Here is a 24,428-nt window from a genome sequence, read left to right as displayed (position 1 = left end):
CCTCAGGGCTGTGGTGGAGGAGTTGGGGGGGGCAGTGCCCGAGTCTGTCACAGAAACACCCGAGAACTGTTTTGTCTTTTAAGCTTCTTACTAAGTGTAGCACCACTGTAATATCAACATATTCCAAAGTAACGGAGCACTTCTACCCGAAGTGCGTTCCCTCATGTAGAGCATGACCCAGCAACGCAACATCAGCTATTTGTATCTACCTTTATTAAAACCAGGTATACAAGGGGGTTGGTTGGCAGTTGCAAGATCATCACTGGAAAAGTGCAGTTAGCGAAGAGTTCAGATGTGCAAATATCTCTACTTACTTGCTTTACAGAGCTTAAAAAATTTTCCTACAGTTTGAGCATGGTAACTAAGTACATCCCTATAGGTGAAAGTGCAGAGCGGTTCTTCTACAGGGGGGTTAATGTTGCAATACCGTCCCAAAGAAATTAGAGTCCCTCTTTACTATCTTGAAAATTCCAGGAGCAATGACTTTGTACGTGGTTGTACGTAATGCAGAGAACACATAATGTCCATAATGCCCCTAAGAAACAGGTATGAATTTAGGAAATTAGGGAATCACAAAGTATGCCATAACAAGATAAGGCAGCGGTGAAACGATGAGTGCAAATTCAAAGTTCCATCTCGGATTTTTGTTTTCATGACTCTTAGCACCCAAGGTCTGTGGATCCCCAAGAATGACTGAACACTCTGCTGGAAGACAAGGTTATTCCCACTGACACCAAGCGTTTTCAATAAATCTTCACAGGCAGCCACTCGGTGCTTTCTGGTGAACACTAGAAGTAAGGGTGTGCTTAGATGCATCCCCTACTTCAGGCCACAGGGAATTCAGAGCAGCTGCCCTTCCCACCAGTTCTCATCTGCCTCGCCTAGGAAGAAGTCTGGGCTGGTGTCACAGTTCTTGCATACATCTCTGCAAAACTGAATTTGAAATGTGAGTACTGAAATAGTACATTCTAAAATATTTGCTTGCCCTGGCCTCATTGCACTGATAATTTGAAGACTTACTTAAACACATGGATAGATAAACAAACATTTCAAAAAAAACTAAATGTAAAGAACAATCAAGAATGGCCCTGTTACTTTCTACACATAAAAGGCACCACAATATTCCAGACTATTAAGAATATTTTATCTCCTGAAAGTAATAAGGTATTCTGGATATGCCTGAATGTCATTAAATATGACAAACATCTTTGGTGAATTGATGTTATCAACCACGCTGTCATAGAGGTTGGTAGGATCTGCTGAACTTTTTGGTGGTGGAATGATTAGTCCTCCGCTCCCAACACAATATTCTCCAGTGAGGACCCGAGCCTGGTACATGTATTTTCTGCCATTCGTATCTGGTCTTGAATAAGTATCCTGAGCAGAGTAACTTGCATCAACAGCAAAGTAGGTTCCATTCCCAATGCTTGCAGCTGTTTGAAAAGACATTTTCAAATATAATTAGTATTCTTATTCCTATAAGAATTTCTAAAGCTCCCTTTTTTTTTTTTAATTCTGTAGAAGTTATACATTGGCTACAGTTTACCAACACAGGTCTAGTAATAATCCCTTCTATCAGAATCAAACGTGAATCCCCTTAGATATCAGGTAAATATCAGCAGAGCTATCAATAACCAGGTTTTCACTGCCCTTTCCTAAGGGTAAAAGAGTTCCTCTGTCTGTTTAGCCTAGTGCAACCTACCAAATTACAATTCTTCAGAGTCTTTTCAACTTAAAGTGACTACATAATTGTAATTACAGTTTTCTAGTTACACTTCACAGCAGGAAGTTAGAGGAATCATGTTCCTTTGTCTGATCTGGATTTCGTTTTTTCTGACACTGATAGAAAACTGTTCAAGCCAAATAGGTCCGTCCTATCTGGGTGCTCTAATCTTTGGTAATTTTAGATGGCTACCCAGTCTGACAGAAGAAGGAAAGCGTGCCTTTCCAATTGCAGATCATGGCTGAGATGGAGAGGTAGATGTCAATACTTGCAGGCTGAGGGAGGACATGAATCTAGGTCTCACATCCTGAGTTAATCTAAGTTCCTGGCATCAAAAAGCAGGAAAGCAAAACTATGTTTCCTCTGGTTACGTTTTGAAAAGAAATGGTGGCAGCTATTTCTGTCTGTACACAGCCTCACTCAGTGTGCATATCAGGCTTCGTTTTCTCAATAAAATTTCAGCCTAGAGGATCCAGACAGAGAAATATCTACTTTTTAACACTTCAGCCTGGTCTGAGTTCATCAGATCTGAGTTAAGCTGTCCAGGTCTCTCAAGATCAAGTCAGCCATAGGTATCTCCTAGGCTAAAAGTCTAGTCTTAAGGCTTTCTAACTTGCCTAGTTTCTCCCTAAGTCTTAAGGCAGAAAGCATTACAAACAAAAAGTAAGGACTTTGGAAGTAAGGTTGCAGAACCTTTAAGAGCAACTGGCACCTTGCAGGCCAAGTCCCACTTCCTTGGGTCCTGTCCTTCTTCTCTGAATGCCACCAGAATAGAAACATTACATTACTGTACTAGAGGAACTGGACAAGACAATCTTTAAACTGATGCAGACAGTCTTTCAGCTAAATGTTTAATAGTTGCCCCCAGCAACTATTAAAGGGGAATAATTAATTCATTAATTTCAATTGATTTAATTTGCATAGAAAAGGTAGGGGAATGGGATCTTCTGACTGCTTGTGCTGTCATCTTTGGAAGCAACAGAAGCATCTGCACCTCTACTTCGCTAGCTGGATTTGCCTACGATGAAAGGAGATACCAGCAGCTAGTTGGTATCTTATCCAGGGATGCTAAACAACAGTCCCCATTCCTCTCTGCAGGTAGATAATACAAAAGATTTCTCAAAAGCTGCCTAGGTTTGATTTCAGCATGGGAAAGCCTTCTTTGATACCCTGGAAACAGGGAAATTCACAAACAAGGGGTTAATCAGACAGGTTATTTCCTCTGTCCATGCAGACTGTTCTCTGGTGTTGTTTATTTTGTTCTCCAACTTTACTTCATTTTTATGTCATGCTGACAGTACTATAACTAGCACTGCATAGAAATTTAGGAAATTAACTGCTTTGGATAATGACTCACCATTCAATCCAGCAAAACCACGATTAAATCCATTGTAGTTGATTGTGCTCAATGAGGATGCAGCTGTCCCATGAAACAGCAACTTCTCATTATCTTCATTTTTGTTCTTCGAACACAGAGATTTTTTTTTGATTTGGTAGGTCTGCCAGAGGAAGGGATTTTGTATTCTTTCAATCTGCAAAGTTACAAAAAAAGAGCTATATTTATGCTAGTAGGGATCAATATTTATCATGACAGCAAAACAGTAAAAGCAAACCAAACTGAAAGAACGACAGTAATTTTCACTATGCCCTGTTAGTGCCGTTTGGGTTAGGGGACTGAATGTATGAGCCTCCTGGAACGCAGAAAGGGAAGTAGCTTACAAAAGGGTTTTGAGCTTGGTAATTTTTGGCATACATTTGTCTTGCCTACTCTGTCAGTTACACAGGCAGCTATGGTAGCGGTGCACTGGTACTTTTAGAATAGGATGCTTTACCACCATGAGAGGAAACAGGGCTTTGATGCGAGATGCATCCTATACATCCTAGTCATCCTTACTGATGACTTTCCCTCTAAAGGGCAGGCTGTAACAATAGCATTGTATCAAACTTTAGTTTCTTTTCTAGACCTCAGTATGGAAACCATAATTACTTCCTTTAGTTTGTAGCTTTGCAACCCATGAGAAAATCCTATATAAAAATTAATCAGTGGGAGTATCGAAGTTGCTGGTTCCCTATGCCAACAAAGTGAATATGGCTTAGGAGGAAACTGTCTGCATCCAAGTATAATCATAGAGGTATTGCTGCAAGAGCTTTCAATTTTAAATGGAAAAAGACTTCATGTCATTACCTGATTTCTGTCCGTTGTACACTAATATATTGCTCTATTCCCATTTTAGTGACCATACTCATTAGATAAAATTTTTCAAACAGATGCTCTCACTCTTAATTTCATCATATTTTCTCCTACTTATAGCCCCTCTTGATTCTAAAGAATTCCATCTTCTCCCTGGCAATTAAATCGCTGTACACTGTTTTACAGGCATTTCAATAAAAAGGATCAAATTATGGCACTTCAGTTCAAACCAGCACCCTAGCTTGAAAGGCTCTGCCTGGGACTGACAGGGCAGAAGTCCATTCCTCCAGCAGTAAAATAGTGAAAAACTTTATGAGCAGCCTGCAAGGACAGGGCTGCAGAGAGCTAACTGGGCAGCAGGCTCTCCCATTAGGAAAAAGACCTGAAGAATGACCTCTCTGCAGCCCCAAATGTTTCCCAAATCTCCCACAGGACAGATTCCTACCCTACAGATTGACAGGCATATGTTCTGCATTTGGTGATTAAATCTTGTCAACTTCTGGCAATGAAATGAACTGCAGAAGAGGAGGCAAAGTTTAATCCAATGCATAGCTGAAAGACAAAACCCTTTTTCTCTCTTAAATTGTATTTCTAATATATAATAGAACTTTCAGAATTAAAAGGACAAAATATTTGTTCATGCTTCCATTTGGATGTACATAATCGGATGTACCACATTAACTAGCAAATACCACGTTAGTTTGAGAGTCAGCTTGAAGACTGAGGGTCACTCATTTTGCATTACTAGGAAGGCAGAAATGGCCCTGCAACTCGTAGGAAATTTCATTTGATTTATACCCACACTGTACAGTGTTGAGGAGACTGACATGGAAGGTGTTTTAGGTTGCAGACACTTTACAAACAGACATTTAGAAAGCATATTGATGTTTTTAGCCCCAAAGTTCACTTTTTTCCCCCATAGGATTTCACCTTCTCTATGACAAGGTTGTGACAGGTATTCTGAAACCTGTTCTGAACTTCCACATATTCCTGACACGATGGCTTGAGGGTAATGAGTTTGACTCGTTCATCTTGCATGTCTTCCCACTTTGCGGGGAGCTCTATTGACTGCATATCTGAAAAACAGGACTTGAATTATTATCAGAGATACCTAGCTTGGTTTAGTAGGTGTCTTACAAACTCGACTGCTTGCAAGGAGCTGAGAGGGCAGTACATTATGCAATACTTTATTCCAAAAATGTTCTCTCTCTTCAGTGTATCACTGGTACCGTTAAGACTAAATTATTTCTAGTTTAATTATCCCCATACCAATACCTAACCAAAACAAGTTTGAGAACCACAGAAGAATTATACTCATTCTTCATGCACTACCTCCTTTGTCAGACTTAAGCACGAAAACTATGCTCACCAGTCGCATACGTATGGATAATTTTTGTATTTAAAATAAAAGTTCTGATTTGGATCATACATACCACTATGAATTACGGAAGTAGAACTGCTGGCTATGGCATGCCCAGCTAAATAAATAAATAACTGAATAAATAAATAGGGCGTAGCCTACTTCTTTGGAATACCTATGTTTGTAATTATCAGAATTATCATTCAATAATCTCTATTAAAGGTTTTTCTGATCAACAAAGCTGTAAGTTACCTTCATTCTTTGGCACTCGTTGAATGCTTATAGTACTTCCTTGGTCATCACTAGCCTGTAGAGTATTCAGATCCACCACATAGTTCTTCTTGATAATTCTGACAGTAAAATGTGTTTTTTTAGCTATTTTGGCATCCTCCAGCTGCATATTTGTCAGTTTATCAAAAGCAACAAATTTATCGTTTCTTTGATACCTCCATTCTACTAGGTTATAAACAAGTTCTGACTTGGACTGTTCTTCTTGAGTATCCTTTATTTTTTTGATCATTTTCTGAATTTCCACAGAAACCTCAAAGACATCCCTGCTAAGACCAGAAATTTTAATGCAAGGGGGAGAACAGTTCTTCTCAAGCTGAATGGTAACATGTTTTCTTCTCTGGAGATCTGTCAAAGCCTCAACTTGTTTCTCATTAAAACTTTCGATTAGCTCATCTGAAATACAGTTTTCAAACTGCTCCTTTAAAATTAATTTTATTATCCAAGACTCAGTTGCATTCACATCTTCTTGGCTTTCTCCACAAATTTGAAATGTAACGATATCAACTTTCTTCTCCAAAACCAAGGGCTTTTTCTTCTCAGCGGATGTTTTTCTGCCCCAGAAAAATGCTGTAAAGAAATATACGTTAATTATTAGTTTCATTTAAAAGATCTTTAGTTTTGTGAGCCCAGGCACATGGAAAACCCACCTACTTACATTTTAACAAAGAGATCAATGATTCTGGTGTGGATGAATTTGAATCTTCTCTTTTCTTCATGCTTTCATAAAAGTCCTTGAGCATATTTGTCTGGAAGATGACTATTTTAACTTCTTTCAAATGCTGTACCGTTCTTTTGCTTGCAAATTCCACTATAGCATCCAACATCTCATCAGCTACCTTGGCTGGACTCTGTCCTGCCTGACCTAAACAAAAATAAAAGACACATATCAGACGGTGAGCAATATTTAAATGAAGGCAGCATCCGGAAAGCAGATCACATCCCCAGCTCACACAGATCGGTGTCAATGCTCTCCCACTACGCTTTCTGACTAAAGCCCACTGCCTGACCTGAGCATTACATCTAAGTTTGGGAGTTCCAAGAGCTGACACCCAACGCACACTTGGGAAGACATTCTGGGGCTCTCCCTCAGTTTACTCTGAAGCTTCAATGAGCACTTCAGCCCTAGCATCCCCTAGATTTCTAAACCCCACCTTCATCTCCTTCATTTTGGGTTGACCTGTGTGGTGCCAGGAGTTGGACTCGATGATCCATGTGGGTCCCTTCCAACTCAGGATATTCTATGATTCTATGATCACTATCTCTGTCTGCGTCTTTAAACTGGGTACCAAAGCCAAGCCATATTAAATTCAGTGCAGGATTTTGGCACAATCCTTCAGCCTATTTCAACATAGAAATGGGAACATAAAGCTTGAAACATTCCCTCTCACTCCCATACACCAAACCTGAAATGCAACCTAAAGCTTGTCCTGAAACATTGCTGGGACCCTTGCAAATTTCAGCCACAACATTCCTTGGAGAGCTGCTGCGGCACCAGCACACAAATGACATTGGGAGGCCAGGGGACCTGCCGTAACCGTTACTGTGGAGTCCAAACACTGACCCACAGACCAAGCTCCTACCCTAATCTAGAACACTGAGCAAGGAACAAGTCAAAATTTCTTTTTTCCAGTCAAGAGGAACTTTGGACTGAGAAAGACACCCTACTTTCTTCAAGGCCTGCTTCCTAAACTAACCGCAAGCGTAAGCCCAATAAACTAGCCTGCCTTTAGCCCCCTGGTGGAGTAGGTAGGCTGAAACAGAACCCGCAGGTATTCTGTACCCAACCCACTGTTTCTGTAGTCAGACAGGAAGGGTTTTGGTCTCAGAACTCCATCTCTCTTCATATACAACCCCCAACCCCAGACCTTCTGTGGGACTGAAATCCCAAAGCAAACTCTATGGGAAGTTTGAGGAAAGGTGCGGGGTGGCCAGCTGAGGCACACGGTCTCTTTGGGGGGCAGAATGTCTTTTCTGAAGCAGTATATTTTCTTTACCTGTTCCTGTTTTTAAAAAAGCAGCATTTTTCAAATGTGCTGATGAAGTTTGAACTGACCACAACGAACTTTCACAAAATAACAGTTTACACAGTTTCTTGTAAAAGTCTACATAACACCTCTATCAGAGGTGTTAATTTCATCCCAGTTTCTGAAATACCCCCCAACACAGCCCTGATCAGTTTCTCAAGAAAATACAAACCTGTTCCAATTGCTGGGAAGGCAACAGATGTGTACATCCTTAGCTCACACTCATTAAGCACTTTGGAGACCTGATTCTTCACATTGATATTGTGAATCAAGTGGATGATTTTACTGCACGACAGTTTGCCAGAATTTGTAGTAATAAAACCATTTTGAACCTGCCCAGCTGGAAGAGAGAAGATAAAAAAGGAGACACAACATTTTCAAAGAGGCTATTTTCTGATAAGACAACTGTTTATACTGATGCAAGTGTACAGTGGAGTAATAAATACTAGGAGTGGAAAAAGTAGAAAGAAATCCACTGTGTGCTTTATTATCCTGCTTTTAGTTGATTCAAGTTTTCTCTGTAAATATTCTGTTTTCAGATTTTCTTGAGACAGTAATTCAAGTGATTGTGTGTTTTCTGTTTGACTGCAATATCCTGGGTTCTTTCCTACAAAGTAGTTTCCTATTAAGTAAGACTTAACAATTCACGTTCAATTTAAATACAGCTCACTTTTATTTAAAAGCATACCACTGGAAATGTGCACAGTTCATTTATAGGTGGAAGTCTTTTTTTTTGTGTCACTTATTCCTTGAAAGCTCAAACTGTTATTCTGCAGAAGAGCTGAATGTTTAAAATATTGTCATTATTTTAGTGACCAACTGATTTAAGAATCATGGTATGGAATCTTTAAAAGACTTTTGTGTTTTTGAGAGCAATAAATTTGGTTATGAACACCTACAAATGGCATCATATTATGAGGATGAATGGTCCCATGAACACAGAGTTACATACCACTTCACTAGTCACAAAGGTAATGACTGATTGTAAGATGCTCTGCTTGTACTGAGATCAGACTGATAAACAGGGAGAGTTTGCAGAGTCAAAAGTGGGGAAAAATATCCAAGAAACTCCATCCTGAAAGTTATCTTCTGGACTCCCAACAGGAACGTTTTGTTTTTGCAAGCAGAACACAGTTTTGCAATCATTATTTCAATTAAAAGTAACTGTGTATTTGTGAATATAAAACCAGATTTGCTATTAGCTCTTAAAGAGCAAGTCCTGCACCTGCTTGTCAAGGGGACTGTTTCTGTTCTTAAGTCAGGAACATGCCTGAATAATTTCAGAGGACAAAAACTTATATTATTTTCCAAGCATTTATTAGCATCAGAAAACTGTATTGAACTTCTGTTTGGTTGTGAGAACAGAAATTCTCAAAGTGTGTGTCAGGGCAATGAGACTTTTCAAAATTCCTAGAAGTGTGAACTTATTTTTTTAAGATAAAATAATTATGTTATCAGTATAGAGAGTTATAACAACAACATTAAGTCTTTGGAGAGAAGAAACAAAAATCTAATTAGAAAATGCATTTAACATACCATACTGAGCACATTCTTCTTTCACCTGGGAACCAGCAGCATCCATAATTGCTTTGAAAACCCCTTAAATTACACCAGAAAAAAAGCATACACATTCATTAACTGAGCTATTTCTACTCAAAGCTCTAGCCAAATTCTGTACCCTGTGAACCCCCCTAAATTCTCATGGTTCAAGATCTACCAAAGTGTAAAAGCTTGCCAGTTCCTTTGAATTCCCTCTATGACACACTGTACTGAATGCAAAGAGAACACTGCCTTCATTATTAATAAGAAATCATTAAAAATGACTTGTTTCATTGTTCTACCAGACAACAGTATGCCCTTCACCAAACCCTCCAATTGCTTTGAATTATATCATTTGGTGTCCTTCATTCTTACAATTCACAATGTCACCAAAGAATCTTCTGCTTTTTACAAGTGGGTTTACTAAAGCAGAGCTTTGGCTTATATTGAAATATATTAGAACAAGAGCATTTTTACAGAATTATATCTGATCTCAAGAATCCCTTTTTTTAGAAGCATTTTTAGTTTTAAACTAGAGAAATCTCTACAGACCTCTTCTGAGTAGTTTGGAACCTACATGGAATATTCAGAATATGCTAAAACATTTTACTATCTATTTCCTGACAAATCACCACTTTCTATTTCACATCTGGAGAATACTTCATAAATGTTTCACATACGAACAATTCTTTCGCTTTCCCCCTCCTAAAAGCTAGCACAAATTTAACCACTAAATAAATATTTATTCAGTGCAATACCTGATGTGGCATCAAATGTTGGATTTGATATATTTACAATAACCTCTGTAGCCTCCTTCGTAATATCTCCACTATTTACTTGGAGCATAATGGGACCAATCTGCATTTCATAAACTCCCAATACTTCAGTTGAAACAGAACTAATGAAATCTGCAAGGAAAAGAAGAGCATCTTAAAACATTTCAATTCTAGTTTGGGGTATTATTCTCATTCGTTGATGGAAACTTTAACTTCTCCTTTTGAGGAGTTTACTGCCTACTTCTCTTTATTCAATTTCTGAAAGCAGGAAGGTGCAGTATTCTTCTCATTTAAATAATGTGAAAGCGAAACCAGTTTGATTCCTGTAAGTTCATGCAATATCAATTCAGAAAGGACCGTTGGGGTTATCTGATCAGACCAGCTCTGGAAGAGACTTTCCTGCATGAACTCTTAAATGACATGGAGCATCCAACTTAAGCATTACCAGTGATGGAGATCCTACTACACCACTTTTCTACATTATTTCATCTTTACCCTTACAGAAAGGATACCATTCCTTATTTCTAGTCTGAATGTATCCAATTCATATTTTATCTGCACACTCTTAACATTATCTCACTGATACTCCCAGTAAGTGAGAAAAAAAGAGCTATATATTCTTAAGAATAAGTGTCTGGTGTTGATGCAGTTCACTCCTATGATTTTGCTACTGTGTCATGCTACTGTCAATGCGTGGAAAGGAAATTATCCATTCTGTATTACCCCTATACGGGAGAGAAAAAGTACAGAAATACATGTTAGTTATGGCTTACTTGGCAATGTGATGCCAAGTTCTCGTACCCTTTGAGTTGGAGTATTATTGGTTCTCCTACCAGGATATCCTCTTCCATGTAATAAGACTGGTCTCACTAAGGGATGAGCATGCCCTCAACAAAAGAAATTCCTCTTCAATATTTTAACAAACAGAATTTAAGAATGATGGTCCATTAGGAGGAAAAAAATGCTCTACTTCTGATGACATTTCATCTGTTTCCTAGTAAGAATAAAAACACTTTGCAGTATTTACATCCCCCCCCGTGTCCCACCTCCTGTCCCTACAAAACTTACTTGGCTGTGGTGCTGCATTACTGCAATTCTCAGTTACCCTATGTTCTAGTTCTCTGGTAAAAGCCTAGGAAGAGAAAAAAGGTACTAAAGATAGTATTTCAGGGTTTATATACCAAATATTTCTAAAATTAAAATTAGCAGTCACGTAGCTCTTGTTGCATTTTACAGTAGTAAACGCTACTCTTATTATTAATCGTTAGGTATCATTAGCAATAGTGGAAGCCTCAGTGTGGACAGCGTGATAACAGATACGGTCTTTGCATTGCCAGAACTGGCCATTGCCCTGTGAAGAGATTAATGAGCATCTTCAGGTGTTTACAGCGCCAACAGTGAGGCAAATTTTACCTGCAGCTTGTGCTTGCTGACAGTTTACAGTTCAGAGATGTTGAATGAGATACCAGAGTGCCATCCCCTTTTCATTGGCCCAGAGTAGTAAGAAAGTGCTACGTTATTACCTTAAGAAAGCAATATGTAACTAAAATACATTATTAAGGCTGGACTAGAACATTGTGTAACACGGATGGCTTTCCCTGAGAAGACCTACCTGAATGTTATCCGTATCATTTGGGTGCAAGACAAAATGAACTTCCTGCAGAGTCTTCAGAGTGTGACTGCTACTGAACTTGAATACCTCATTAAACATTATCTTAGAAACAACAGTTTTAGGAAATCCAAATCCTCCAGTTCCAATAGCTGGGAAAGCAATTGAATTCAGTCCAAGTTCTTCAGTTTTCCTCAAGCAGTAATTGACTACGTCTTCTAGGATCTGTAAAACACAGCAAAGATCATTTTTTTTATTTTTTATTTTTTTAGAAAAAAAAAACCACACTTGTTTCATGTGTTATTAGATCTTTAGAGACTACGCTGGTATAAAAAAATGGTTTTAGTCCATTAGGGCATCTTTAGGTTCACTGAAACAGAAGTAAATGGAGTCAGTTTGCCTAAAACAACTATTTTAAATGCTGAAACTTCAGGATGGGGTCCAAAGTGAATCTGTTTTCAAAACCAAATATTGTAAAAATAATTAAAATGTACCTTCAGGGACTGTCCTTTTCCTCTGTCCCACCCAGGAAGTACAGCATGAAGCACGAACTTGCAAGCCAGAGCACATCCACCGGTACAGAGCACATTCACTTGCCCATATATATGTCCTTGTTTTTTCTTGTCAAACTCTGCATGGAGTTCTGGTCCAGCCTTTTCCAGCAAGGCTTTGCAAAGAGGCCCTACACCAAACTGCAGATCTGTGCCAACGCTGTTGACAACAACATCCGTCTGCAACAAAATCACAACAGAAATATCTATAACCAGGAGAGATCAGGTCATCCATTGCCAGTAAACGCTGAGCCACCAAACGCTGAGCAGAGGTTAGGCTGTGACTCACCTCACCTTGAGCAGACGCCTGTGTCTGGGCAGGTGAAACAAACCCAGCCCCTGCACTCTGCCTTATCCCCTCTCCCCAGACCCAAGCCTTTCCGACATTTCCTTGTTGATGAACTGCGGCTGCACTGCTCCTTCTCCAGCATCATCACAAGATACAAGATGTACGTGTTGTATAAAGCACATGTGATGTATAAACTTTAATGTATCTTTCCTCCCTTTCACTGAAGTGGGATTGTATACTCCTGGTCAGAAAAGCAGCATCTCACACACCAAAAAAAGGTGAAAGAAGGTTGCTGTGCCTTCATGTAGTAAAACAGGCAGATCTCCAAAGGCTGTTGTTTGCTTTGCAGTTCCACTGGAGGTGTTTTATTTACAAGTTATTTAAAATTTGTGTCACACTGAGATTTTTTTTTTACATCTAGTATTGCTCTTCTGTTGGAACAGGCTTTTACAGACACCAAAATGACAGGGGAAGCAACCAATATTGGAAAGAAAAAAAAAAGTCTATACTTTGGCAAACAAGCTAATCTATGGGACTGCTTTTCTGATTTCCCTTAATATCTAGCCTAGCTAGCTACAGATCACATAAATACTCCTAGAAAGTATTATAGTATTTCCCTTTTAGGAAAAAATCTATCTGTTTTACATGTTGATCCTACATCTGGTGAACAAATAAAACCTAGCTAGGAACTTAACATTCTGAAATTCATGGCTGCCCTCTAGAAATGGCTTCAGAATGACAGATCCCAGTCTGATATCTGTCAATTCTGCCATCTCGATTCCTCGTTTGGCAGGCACGTGGTCTCTCTTTCCCTACATAGCAATTATCTTGTAAAACAATATAACCTAATGTGCTTCCTCTTCTACTAACATTTCAATAAAATCTTCACATGAAGTTAGAGGAGTGGAAAATTAAAGACCTACCGTGGCATCCTTAATGTTCTTCTTCTCCACTCTGATGAGCAGTCCTTCATTTGTTGTAACCACCTGCTCATCGTCTCTAGCCTCCTGAAGAGCCTCTTTTCTCTTCTTCTGGCCTTCCTGCAGTCTAGGACTTGTAGACTGTGTTGGCAGCAGGAACAGGGAGAATGACTTAGGTGTAAATATGTTTTTTACAATCTCACTCAGAACCCGTACCTTATCCTCTGTGATATCCACAAGATGAATCTCCTTCAAGCTGCTTTTCCCCCTGGATTCTTCCAAGGTTTCCTTGATGGATGACACAATTGAATTTGCAGATATCTGCAGTGGGAAGCCAAAGATCCCTCCACTTACAGAAGGGAAAGCTATAGAACGATGATTATGTGTTTCAGCTAGTTCTAGGCTCTTTTTAACTGCTTCTTTCAACAAATGCATGCACTTTTCTGCTTCATCCTTCCTCCACCTGCACACAACAGCATGAATGATGTTTTTGCAGGGGAGTTTCCCAGCACTTGTGATAACTGCACGCCCAGGCTGCAATCCCTCATTCATCCTCACCAGCTCATCATACTCCATTTGCAGCTCTGGACCTGCCGCTTGTAGCAGCGCCTCGGCAAGGCCACCGATGTGTTTCAAGTCTTCGTTTGATGCGCTCACCACAACATCAGCTGGGTAATTGCACAAGTTACCTTTATACACTGCTATTTCAACTCCATCTGGCAGGGTTTGCTTGTAGTGGAGCTTTCTCTCCTCTTTATCATCAACTTTCTCACTCTGTTGCTGATGTTCTTTTTCTTTCAGACTAATCAAACAGTTAAATTTCTGCTTTGCCTCTAAAACAAATGAATCTTTCCTCTCAGTGAAGAACTCTTTGGCTCCTGGTTTATCAATCGGCACATCTTTCCAGTAAAGGGATGAGAGAATTTTTTCAAGTAGGGTGACTGCTTTCAGCACTTCTCCTTTTGGTCCGCTCAGGGAAATACACAGTGTCTCGGTGTGAAAGTGCACTGTCACACCTTTTTTTCCCAGTTCTTGATAAACACCAGATTTTTCCTTCTCTACAAACTGCAGTACTGCCACTGACTTAGCTGGGATTACTTTTTCCACGTGTGTGTTTCTATCTATAAAATCATAAAGATTCTGATAGACTTTTTCTACAGTCTTAGAAAAGCCAGTAATAACCACTCTACTTTCTTTTCCAACATGTTCATCAATGACTACAGTTTCCTGGGAAGAATTGTACTTCTTATGCAAGAAGGCAAGCTGACGACTCCACTCCTTCTTTTTAATGACTGCAGAGTCTTCCACGTCAATGCTTTTATATGCTAAGCCTGTCTTTATTTGCTTTTCTGCTTCTAAAAGATCTTTAGGAGAATCTCCATATAGCACCACAGTATCATCCTCAAGCTCATAAAAGGCATTAATATTTTTCACAGTAAATAATGTCTCTGACATTGTTTTATTATTTTCACGCTGTAGGTATAGGAAGACATAGTGGTCAATGTTAATTGATGTGCGTGGCATATTCAGCACCCTTTCCAGTAAGTCAGCTTTGATTTTATATACTTCTGCAGGTAATCCACACAACTGAACTGTTTTTATTGTGTCATCATAGAAGATCTTTAAGTGCGGATATTCTTTGTGAATATTCTCTTCTAGCCCAGCATTGCGCAAAAGCGCGTATTTCCCTGGGATCACCGACACAGAAATTTCTATACTTTGTTTTTTCCTTTCACTTTCCTTCATGGCTTTTTCCATGCATTTTCTCACTTCTTTCTCTGCACTGTCCACTGCTGCTCTGGTGCCTGCTATCACCACCGTCTCCTCAGAAATATCAGTTGTGATCAAAGCACTGCCTTCCACCAGTCTGTTTTTCACATCTTTCCAGTCCGCTGAATTTACTTTACACTTTATAGCTGTGTAATGTGACATGATACGTGAGAACTCAGTGGAAGCATCTTGCTTCCATGTCTTAACCAACTTAACCATTAGCTTCTTCTGCTCAGACATAGATGATGATGGACACAACGTAATTTCCGGGTTCACGCAATCTGTCTGTGGCCATTTTATACAACAATGGCAAATTGCCATTTCCTGGTTTATGTCTTGTATCAGTCTGTCTTGCCTTTGTAAAAATTGCCAGACATAGGGATCTAGTGGTACCACAACAGGGTCTGGCATCTTGATAATTGGTCTTTCTTCTCCATATAGAGCTGTTCCCAGGGAGTGGTAATATGGATGCACAGAAATTGGAGTCTGTTCAAGTAAATGCTGCTTTTCCAAAACAGTCTTTAGATCTAAAAGTTAAATAAAATAACTTGTGGGTTTTTTGCATTAGAAGGAGCTGTTTTTATGTCTTTCTAATTTCCCAAACCACTCTGTAGGTGTGGCTCCAAGTAGTTTAGTAAATATGCTTATGCCTTTATTTTCCTGTGCCTGGCTTTCGTTTTCTAAGGGAATCCCAGAACAGAGCAGGGCCAAATCAAGTTATTACTGTGAAACGTACCTTACCTTCAGCCTAAAATAAAACTCATTGTCCCAGTATTTTTTTTCCAAGTTGGAACAGACAAAGAAAAGGAATTATAAAGTTGACAGGGACTTAAAACCACATTACCACAAGCCAAATTACATATTAACTTAATGTACAAAATATTCATAAGCAAATACAGAATGTCAGAAGAAAAGCAATCACCTGGCATTTAACTAATGCTAAAGGAATTTACTAAATCAGGAGTCTCCTTACATAGAGGTATTTACCAGAGCTTAGGCTAACAGCAAAATTGGGCAGTGATTCCACCCAAGGAGTAGTAACAAGACCGTTATTTAGCTTTATACTTCACAGATAATGAAGAAATTTGACCTTAATTAGTTTCTGAAAGCTAACTGTGAAAGTCCAAGTCATTAACAGCTCCTGCTTCCTCTACCACCAAGAACAATTAATGTTGTATCAGAGACAAAAACTTCTGTAAAAGGGAAAAAAACACCCATGGGAACAACCCATGCACAAAGCAGGCATTAAAGTGAACTCCAGGTAACTTAAAAAAACAGAGAGATTCTGAAACCCTGCACGTGCAGCAGTATTTCTAAACCCTGAGATCTGACCCAGAATTTACTTAATGCTCGGTCACAACACCTGATAAGACAGGATCAGAAAGATGCTCAAACTACTGGCCAGGGTTTGAGCAGGAGCTGCAAATCACTTCTCAAAAAGGCACAGGACTTCCCAGGAACAGGACGGCGTATGCTGGTTTTAGCAACAGGAAGCCAGGCTTCTCCTAAAGCCCAAATTTTGGTAATTTTCTTTCAGGTCCTCTGCCTGGAAGCACCTTTCTCAGCTTAGGTAAGGGACAGAGACAGCCATTACCTTTGTGATCACAGAAAGTAATGATAGCTGAGCTCTCCTCAGGGAGGAGCTGGATGTCTGACACGGGCCCACCTCCGTTTCGTGCACTCTCGAAATAAACTGTGATATAGTCTGTGGAAATGTTATCTGGTATGTTTTCAGCCTTGATGCTGCAGGTCACTTCAAGAAGCCTGGCAGTCATGTTGAATTTTTTGAATCTTTTGTTCTGTTCACATTTGTTGACAAATTCTTGAGTATCTGTAAACAGAAAAAGCAGTATTAACTGAACATGTTTTCCTGAACCCATATCAGTCCCAGCTATCACTTCTGGCATAGGAATGAGCTGAATCTACTTCTCCTGGTATGTGAAACAGAGCTGCCTTTGGTGCCGAATAACTCTGTGTTGCAATAAAAAAGGGGAAATGGACACAGTCATGTTACTTTCTGCTATCAATTACTGCTATGTTTCTGGTCCACTCTTATTCATCTCTTGCGTATACTAAGCACTTCTCACTGTTTCATTGTCCTCTGGAACTGAGACAAAGACTGAAAAGACAAAAACAGGGAAACATTCTCTTCCAGTTTCAGTTTATGAAGTTGTCATAGTCTTTTCTTTGTAACATTTGGAGCACAGACATTGTCATGGAGCTGTATATAAAGTTTTCATCTTCCTTGAGAGACTACAGCCCAGATATGTTTTTGAAACTGTTTGAATCTCTAACAGGAGAGGAATTAGGCTCTGAAAGCCACTATCCGTACATATACATGGAAATAATTGACAGAATTCACAGTGACTTACCAATACTTTTTAGAAAAGTAGCTACAGCAACATTTAATTCAGGTATCATTTCCACAATGAACTCATCATCTACACCTAAGCCGCTGATGTTCTCCAACAGCATACTTATGTATTTTGCATTGCATCCTTGTACATTTTCAAGCACCACTGAAGGCGACATCTCTGCAGACTTTTCTGCAATGCTCTCCACAGAGTGAGATCTCTCCTGAAGGTCACTGTCTGGAGGAGAACTCTCCGTCTTCTGCAAGGCTTCTGCATCTTTTTTAACAGAAAGAGAAATAAGCCATATTACATATCAGTACACGCTTCCTGGAATAAATGTATGTTACTTTCTCTCCTTCCTATGAAGAGATATTGTCTAACCAAACATATACTGCAGGGCACCCTGGGACATTTTGGGATCTAAAACAGCCTAGAGGTGATGTTCTCTCTAGCCCCAGTCATAACTGGAGGTCAAGGTTGCTGCTGAAAGGGATCTGAGTGAACAGATTTTAACAGGGATACATGAACAACAGAGTGGATCTGGAGAATACACAGAAGCTGTAAATGAAACGTAGCCAGACTAACCCAGGCCACGATTTTATATGGGTCAGGTAATGGCAGTTCAGCTTAGAAGGTTGCATCAAATGAACACATACACCAGACAAGCAAACAGAGTCCTCAGCATCTGCTGACATCTAGCTGTGGAGTGCTTGCAAGCAGCCTTTGCTTTTTCCATCTGCTCCCAAAGAAAAAAAAAAGTATATGCTACAGCTGCTCACAGGAAAACCCTGGAGAGTCACCGCAGTGGGTGGGTGACCACAGAGAAGAAAACCACACTACACATAAAAAAAAGGGTCCACTGTAGGGAAGAGGGGACACTGCTGGTACAGGCAAATTCCACCAACCGTAGCAGGGGGACCCAGTCATCCTGGTGGTAACCGATGTACCAGCGGAGACACTGCACCCTCTGAGGGGCTGCAGGCAGTCTCCTCAGTGGAGCAAAAATATCCATGAGTAAATAAGTCCACTGACACAAGCACTGCTGTGCGCCTCCAGGATGGGGGCAAGTCCGTGATAAAATCCAGTGAAATAATTTGCCACGGCCCCTCGAGCATTGGTGAGGGCTGTAAGAGACCCTGCAGGTTCTGCGTCGCTCTCTTGGCCCAGGCGCAGATGCAACAAGCCCCAGCACAGCTCAGTACGTCCGCATGCACTACAGGCAGCTCTGTGTGACTGGACACAAAGCCTTCTGGCGAGCACCATGCCCCGCTGCCAGCACAGCACAACAGCACTGAAGGACCTGCGGGCACAGCATTTGGCAGGGACGTACAGCTGCTCACCACAGCACACCCAAACATCCTTTTCCTGCAGGTCCTCAGAAGCATCCCCTGCCCCAGCCTGCACGGCCCAAGGATCACCAGCCATCACCCGACACACGGAAATTAAAAAAGGCATCAGCTGGTGCAGCCACAACAAAGTTTTGCAGAGGAGAAATGACGGGGGGCAGATTCACCTCAGCAGCTCTCTCTGGGGCTGCCTGATGTTACGGGGCACGCACCCCACCGTTCTGCTTGCCGGGACTATCAGCGGCAGCAAACAGGAACTGAGGGAGAACAGTTGCCCCACGAGCCAACAGAGGGCAGAGGGGCTTTTCAGGTTCCTGACACACTCCAGATTTCAGCGGTCTGTGAGAAAGAACCGAAGAGGGCTCAGCAGGACCCACCAGAAGATGCTTCCACCCAGCAACCACCTCTGGGGCCACCACCCATGCAAACAGAGGCAGCTTTCCTCTCACCGTCCCGACAAACAAGCGTTGCTTTGCTTATGCTCCAAAATATCCAGCAATCCCTAAACCCTGGGACAGCGCCTGACAGATGGCTCTGGGGGCTGACCAGGGTCTCCCAACGCCACCGGAGCCCCGCATTTCCACTGCCGCAGGCCCCCAGCACCCCCATCCCTCAGAGCCACCCCTACAGCTTCTCCTTTGCCTCACCCAGCACCAGTCCCGGCCCCGCAGCGTCTTCTGCCCCTGCACCCGCTGTGGGGGCAGACATCTTCGCCCCGCGGTCCCCTCGGGGGTCTCTGCTGGCAGTGGGAGCAGGCCCCAGGCAAGAGGGAGAAATCCAGAGTGATGGGGCTGGAGCTGGCGGACACGCCAAGAGGCCGAGCCCTGCTGGCTGGGCGGTTTTATTAGTGACCCTGACGTACAGCAACAACTGATACCACAGCCACAACATTTACAGAAGACAGGCTCCTTCAAAGGCTTACCAGCATAACCCTGACAAGAGAAAAACAAAAGGCACAGCTGCAGAAGCCACAGCTCTATGCACGCTACTGCGATTTTACTCCTCTCCAGATCGCTGGAATCAACCATGCCACCAGGACCAGCGAAGAAAGGGTGAAAAAGTCCAAAATGAAAGCTAGGCTGATGAAACCAAAGAATTAAATGCAGCATCTGGAGTGTTTGGAGTGTTTTGTAACACTCATACTGACTTTAAAGATCCTTTATGGTATAACTAAAAAAAAAAAAAGCACATGTCAACTTTGACATCGAAAAGAGGAGAAACATACAAAGCAGCTTTGAACAGGAAGCAAAATGTACGAGCATAAGCACTGACAAACTTTCTGATGAACTAGTCTTTCTTGGTGGCTAAGTGTTTACTTTTCACCGATGCAGGTGTATTTTGATGTGCAGTACTGTTTTCTAGAAACATGACTGCTTCTTGAGTCATAAAACTTGCTAGAATATTGCTGAAAGAGGATCTAGGCAAGCTCACTGAGGTACTGGGGAGATGCGCCATTTTACAAAGCCTCCTAACTGCAAGGAGTACAAAAACACCAGGTCTGGGATTAAGACCTTCCATATGGGTGCTTATATGTTCCTGTCTCCTTTTAGAGCAGTTATGCAGGATATGAGAACTAAATCCCTCTCTAAAGATGCTCCTCCGGTGAAAATGGCTAAGCCTGGCAAGGTGAACTCCATCCTTGGTGAACATACCTGGCTAGTTACGCTTCCTTGTATCACATGAGCCAGGTTGCCAAACTCAGAAATAAATTTTCAGCACAATTCCTGTCCCAGTTTTGGCTGCGATAGAGTTAATTTTCTTCCCAGTAGCTGGCATGGTGCTGTGTTTTGGATTTAGGATGAGAATAATATTGATAACACATCGATGTTTAGTTACTGCACAGTGCTTACACTGAGTCAAGGACTTTTCTGCTTCTCAGCAAGGAGGATAGGGGTGCACAAGAAGCTGGGGGGAAGACAGGCAGGAGAGCTAACCAAAATACACCGAAGGGATATTCCATACTATATGATGTCGTACTCAGCAATAAAACTAAGGGAGTTGGGCAGGGGGACCGGCATTGCTCAGGGACTGGCTGGGCATTGGTCAGCTGGTGGTGAACAATAATGTTGTTTAACACTTGCTTTTTTTTTTTTTTTTTTCTCTTTTCTTTTTTCCCTTTCTTATTAAACTGTATCTCAACCCACAAGTCCTCTCACTTTTACATTTCTGATTCTCTTCCCCATGCCACCGGGGGGGAGTGACTTGAGTGCTGTGTGGTGCTCAGCTGCCTGCCAGGTTAAACCACAACACACTGGGCCTGGGATTAAGACCATCCATACAGGTGCTTATATGTATAGCTTATTTTAGAGCAGTTATGCAAGATATGAGAACTAAGCATCTCTCTGGAGATGCTCCTCTGAAGAAAATGGCTATTTCAGAAGCTAAAACCAGACACATGATCTAAGTCTGGGAAGGTGAACTCCATCCTTGGTGAACACGCCTGGCTGTTTATGTTTCCCTGTATCACCTGAGCCAGGTTGCCAAACTCAGAGAGAACATTTCAGCACAATTCCCCACAGAACGGGAGATCTGTGTGAAGAAAAGCACTGGTTTTGTTCTACAAAGAATCATCGCACAGAGAGATGGATAACATTTTACCTTTTCTTTGAAGGTTGCTCATGGCATCCGGAGCCTAAAATAAAATTAAAGCAAATTATGAATGACTGCTTCGGCACTCTCATCATTGTTTCAAAACTCTAGTTAGGATAACAATTTTTATTCACCTCTGTGTGAACTAATTTTTCTTCAAATGCTTCCTCTTTGGTAGCTACTGCTGTTTCAAGCTCCGTGACGATCAACTTCAATTTTCCTTGTATTCCCAAATCCAGCTCATGAGTCTGTCTCTCAAGAACACGTTGCTTCACTAAGGAAAATCAAAGAAAACAGTGACATTGTGAATAGAAATACAACTTTATAACTTAAATCATGTGGCACACCCTACTGCAGCACCGGAGTCCCAGGACTGTCCCCATGCCTCTCACACCCTCTTCCAGCCAGCGCCAAAACAACGGCATGGGGATGTGTTCCCTCACCTTACCAGCTGGGGAGAGTCAGCAGCTGGGAAGCATGACAAGACAGAAAAAAAAAAAATAAATATATGCACATATATGTATGTATATTTAACATAACTACAACTAAATGCTTTCCACACTGCTGCATGTTTATGTTTTATATTTCATATTTCTAATATATATCTGTAATCATATGTTAACTTCGATTAATAGATTTTTTTATTCCAACTACAATTTAGAGAATATTACTGTGCATCAAATTTAATAAACGTGTATATATTGATCTATATAGAAGACTCATACAACCACAGAATCATTTCAGTTGGAAAAGACCCTCATGATCATCAAGTCCAACCATCACCTAGTGCTACCAAGTCTATCACTAAACCATGGTCCAAAGCACCACGTGTCTCTTAAATACCTCCAGGGATGGCGATTCTACCACTTCCCTGAGCAGCTTGTGCCAATGCCTAACCACTCTGTGAAGAAATTCTTCCTGACATCCAACCTAAACTTCCCCTGAGGCAACTTGAGGGCATTTCCCTGCATCCTGTCGCTTGTCACCTGAGAAGAGTCTGAAACCCATGCTACAACCTCCTTTCCAGTAGTTATAGAGAGCGATGAGGTCTCCCCTCAGCCTCCTTTTCTCCGGAAGCAACAACCCCCCAGCCGCTCCTCATACATCATTTGCCAGTCCCTTCACCAGCTTCCTTGCTCTTCTCTGAACGCATTTCAGCAACTCCGTATCTTTCCCGTAGTGAGGGGCCCAAAACTAACACAGTACTCGAGGTGCAGCCTCACCAGGACCGAGTACAGAGGGACAATCCCTTCCCTGGTCCTGCTGGCCACGCTGTTTCTGATGCAGGCCCGCACGGCATCGGCCTTGTAGGCCACCTGGCACACGGCTGGCCCACGTTCAGCCAGCGGCCGACCAGCTCCCCCAGGTCCTTTTCTGCTGGGCAGCTTCCCAGCCGCTCTTCCCCGAGCCTGTGTCGCTGCGTGGGGTGGTGTGCCCCAAGAGCAGCACCCGGCCCCCAGCCTTGTTGAAGGCCGTGCAGCTGGACGTGGCCCATCAGTCCAGCCTACGCAGGTGCCTCTGCAGAGCCTCCCTCCCCTCCAGCAGGTCAACACTCCTGCCCAGCTTGGTGTCATCTGCAGCCTTACCGAGGGTGCACTCGATCCCCTCATACAGGTTATCGATAAAAACGTTACACAAAACCAGCCCCAACAGCAAGCTCTACGGAACACCACCAACGGATTTAACTCCATCCACAACAACTCTTTGGGCCTGGCCATCCAGCCACTTTTCTACCCAGCAAACAGTACATCCATCCAAGCCACCAGTGGCCAGTTTCTCCAGGAGAAGGCTGTCAGAAACAAGTACCAAACGCTTTGCTAAGTCCAAGACCACGACACCCGCAGCCTTTCTGTCGACCACTAATGGGTCATCTTATCATAGAGGGAGACCAGGTTGGTCAGGCAGGACCTGCCTTTCGTAAAGCTGTGCCGACTGGGTCTGATGGCCTGGTTGTCCTGTATGTGCCATGTGATGGCACTCAAGGTGATCTGATCCATGACCTTCTCTGGCACTGAGGTCTGACTGACAGGTCTGTAATTCCTTGGATTTATTAATTTGTAGCCTACTAAGCCTTAATCAAGAAGCCACCTAGAGGATAGTACTAAGCACTGAATTTAGACGTATGAATTTACGTAAATCCATATATTGTATATTCTATATTACATGTTATAGGGTCCATATTATGCATTATACAGTATATATCTGCGTAGTACGTATGAGATGGTGAATCACGGAGAGGTTCGGGTTGGCAGGGACCTTAAAGCCCTCCAAGCCCCCCACCAGCTCGGGCTGCCCAAACCCCATCCCGCCTGGCCTCGGGCACCCCCAGGGACGGGACATCCGCAGCCTCTCTGGGCAGTACCCCACAACTTACAGTACAAACAACAGCACAACTCGGAGCGTGCATACACATAGAAATCCTGCACGAAGTCACCGCTCCTGAGTTACACCTCACCTCACCGAGGCCTCATCCCAGCACCTCCCCGTCCCCTCGCTCGCCCCCGGGACCCCTCAGAGCAAACCCTCACCGTCGGGGCGGGCGAAGCAGACGAGGAGGTGGCCGGGCCCATCCCGCAGCTCGCACTCGCCGCCGCCCGAGCGCTTGTGGCTCTGGAAGTAGAGGAGCAGCTTCTTGCGCAGGGCGGCCGGCGGCTCGCCCGCGCCCCAGTCGCCGCGCACCAGCAGCGGGAAGGCGGCCGCCCGCGGCCCCGACATGGCCGCCCCGCGGCCCCGTCCCGTCCCGTCCCTCGGCCCCGCCGTCCCCTCCGCCTTTCGCTTTCGTTTCCCCTCGGGGCGGGTCCCGAACATTTCCCGGCACGCAGCGGAGCCGCCGCCGTCGCCCATCGGGGCGAGGCCTGAGGTGGGCACCGGCCGGGCGGGGGCCGCCATCGAGCTCAGCCGCTCAGCGGCCGCGCGCCTTCAGCCACAGCGCGCCTCAGGCGTTGTCACGGTCACAACGCTTGTGTTTCCCCACCAAAAACGAGTTTCTCCAGGGCTGTTAACCCCAGCACCTGTCACGCTGCTGAGACAGCGACCGCCTGCGTTTCTAACAGAGGTCTTTCTTTAAGTCTCTTGGCTTCAAAAGGAAAACTTCAA

At 42.6% G+C, this 24,428-nt stretch overlaps 1 protein-coding gene across 2 annotated transcripts; it reads right to left on the bottom strand.

Annotated features, from left to right (window-relative positions):
* Window positions 1-191: 191 nt before the first annotated feature.
* LOC106029916 (protein mono-ADP-ribosyltransferase PARP14-like) lies at window positions 192-24,428 on the bottom strand. 2 transcript variants are annotated; one of them, XM_066999428.1, is made up of 17 exons: window positions 23,861-24,428; window positions 21,467-21,606; window positions 21,342-21,375; window positions 17,416-17,673; window positions 16,638-16,874; window positions 13,277-15,570; window positions 12,008-12,244; window positions 11,517-11,738; window positions 10,973-11,036; window positions 9,887-10,036; window positions 9,126-9,188; window positions 7,762-7,929; window positions 6,221-6,427; window positions 5,527-6,132; window positions 4,845-4,990; window positions 3,081-3,255; window positions 192-1,433 (listed from the first exon to the last, which is right to left on the bottom strand). In XM_066999428.1, exons 1-17 carry the CDS (start codon window positions 24,219-24,221, stop codon window positions 1,144-1,146), a joined length of 5,652 nt encoding a protein of 1,883 aa, XP_066855529.1. In that variant the 5' UTR covers window positions 24,222-24,428; the 3' UTR covers window positions 192-1,143. The 2 variants fall into 2 exon arrangements, with proteins under 2 accessions (XP_066855529.1, XP_013026746.3); XM_013171292.3 differs by lacking the exons at window positions 21,342-21,375; window positions 21,467-21,606; window positions 23,861-24,428 and adding an exon at window positions 19,391-19,744.

This window comes from Anser cygnoides, chromosome 6, assembly GCF_040182565.1.
Source record: "Anser cygnoides isolate HZ-2024a breed goose chromosome 6, Taihu_goose_T2T_genome, whole genome shotgun sequence".
Classification (NCBI taxonomy): Eukaryota; Metazoa; Chordata; class Aves; order Anseriformes; family Anatidae; genus Anser; species Anser cygnoides.
This window is presented reverse-complemented; position numbering and strand designations above follow the sequence as displayed.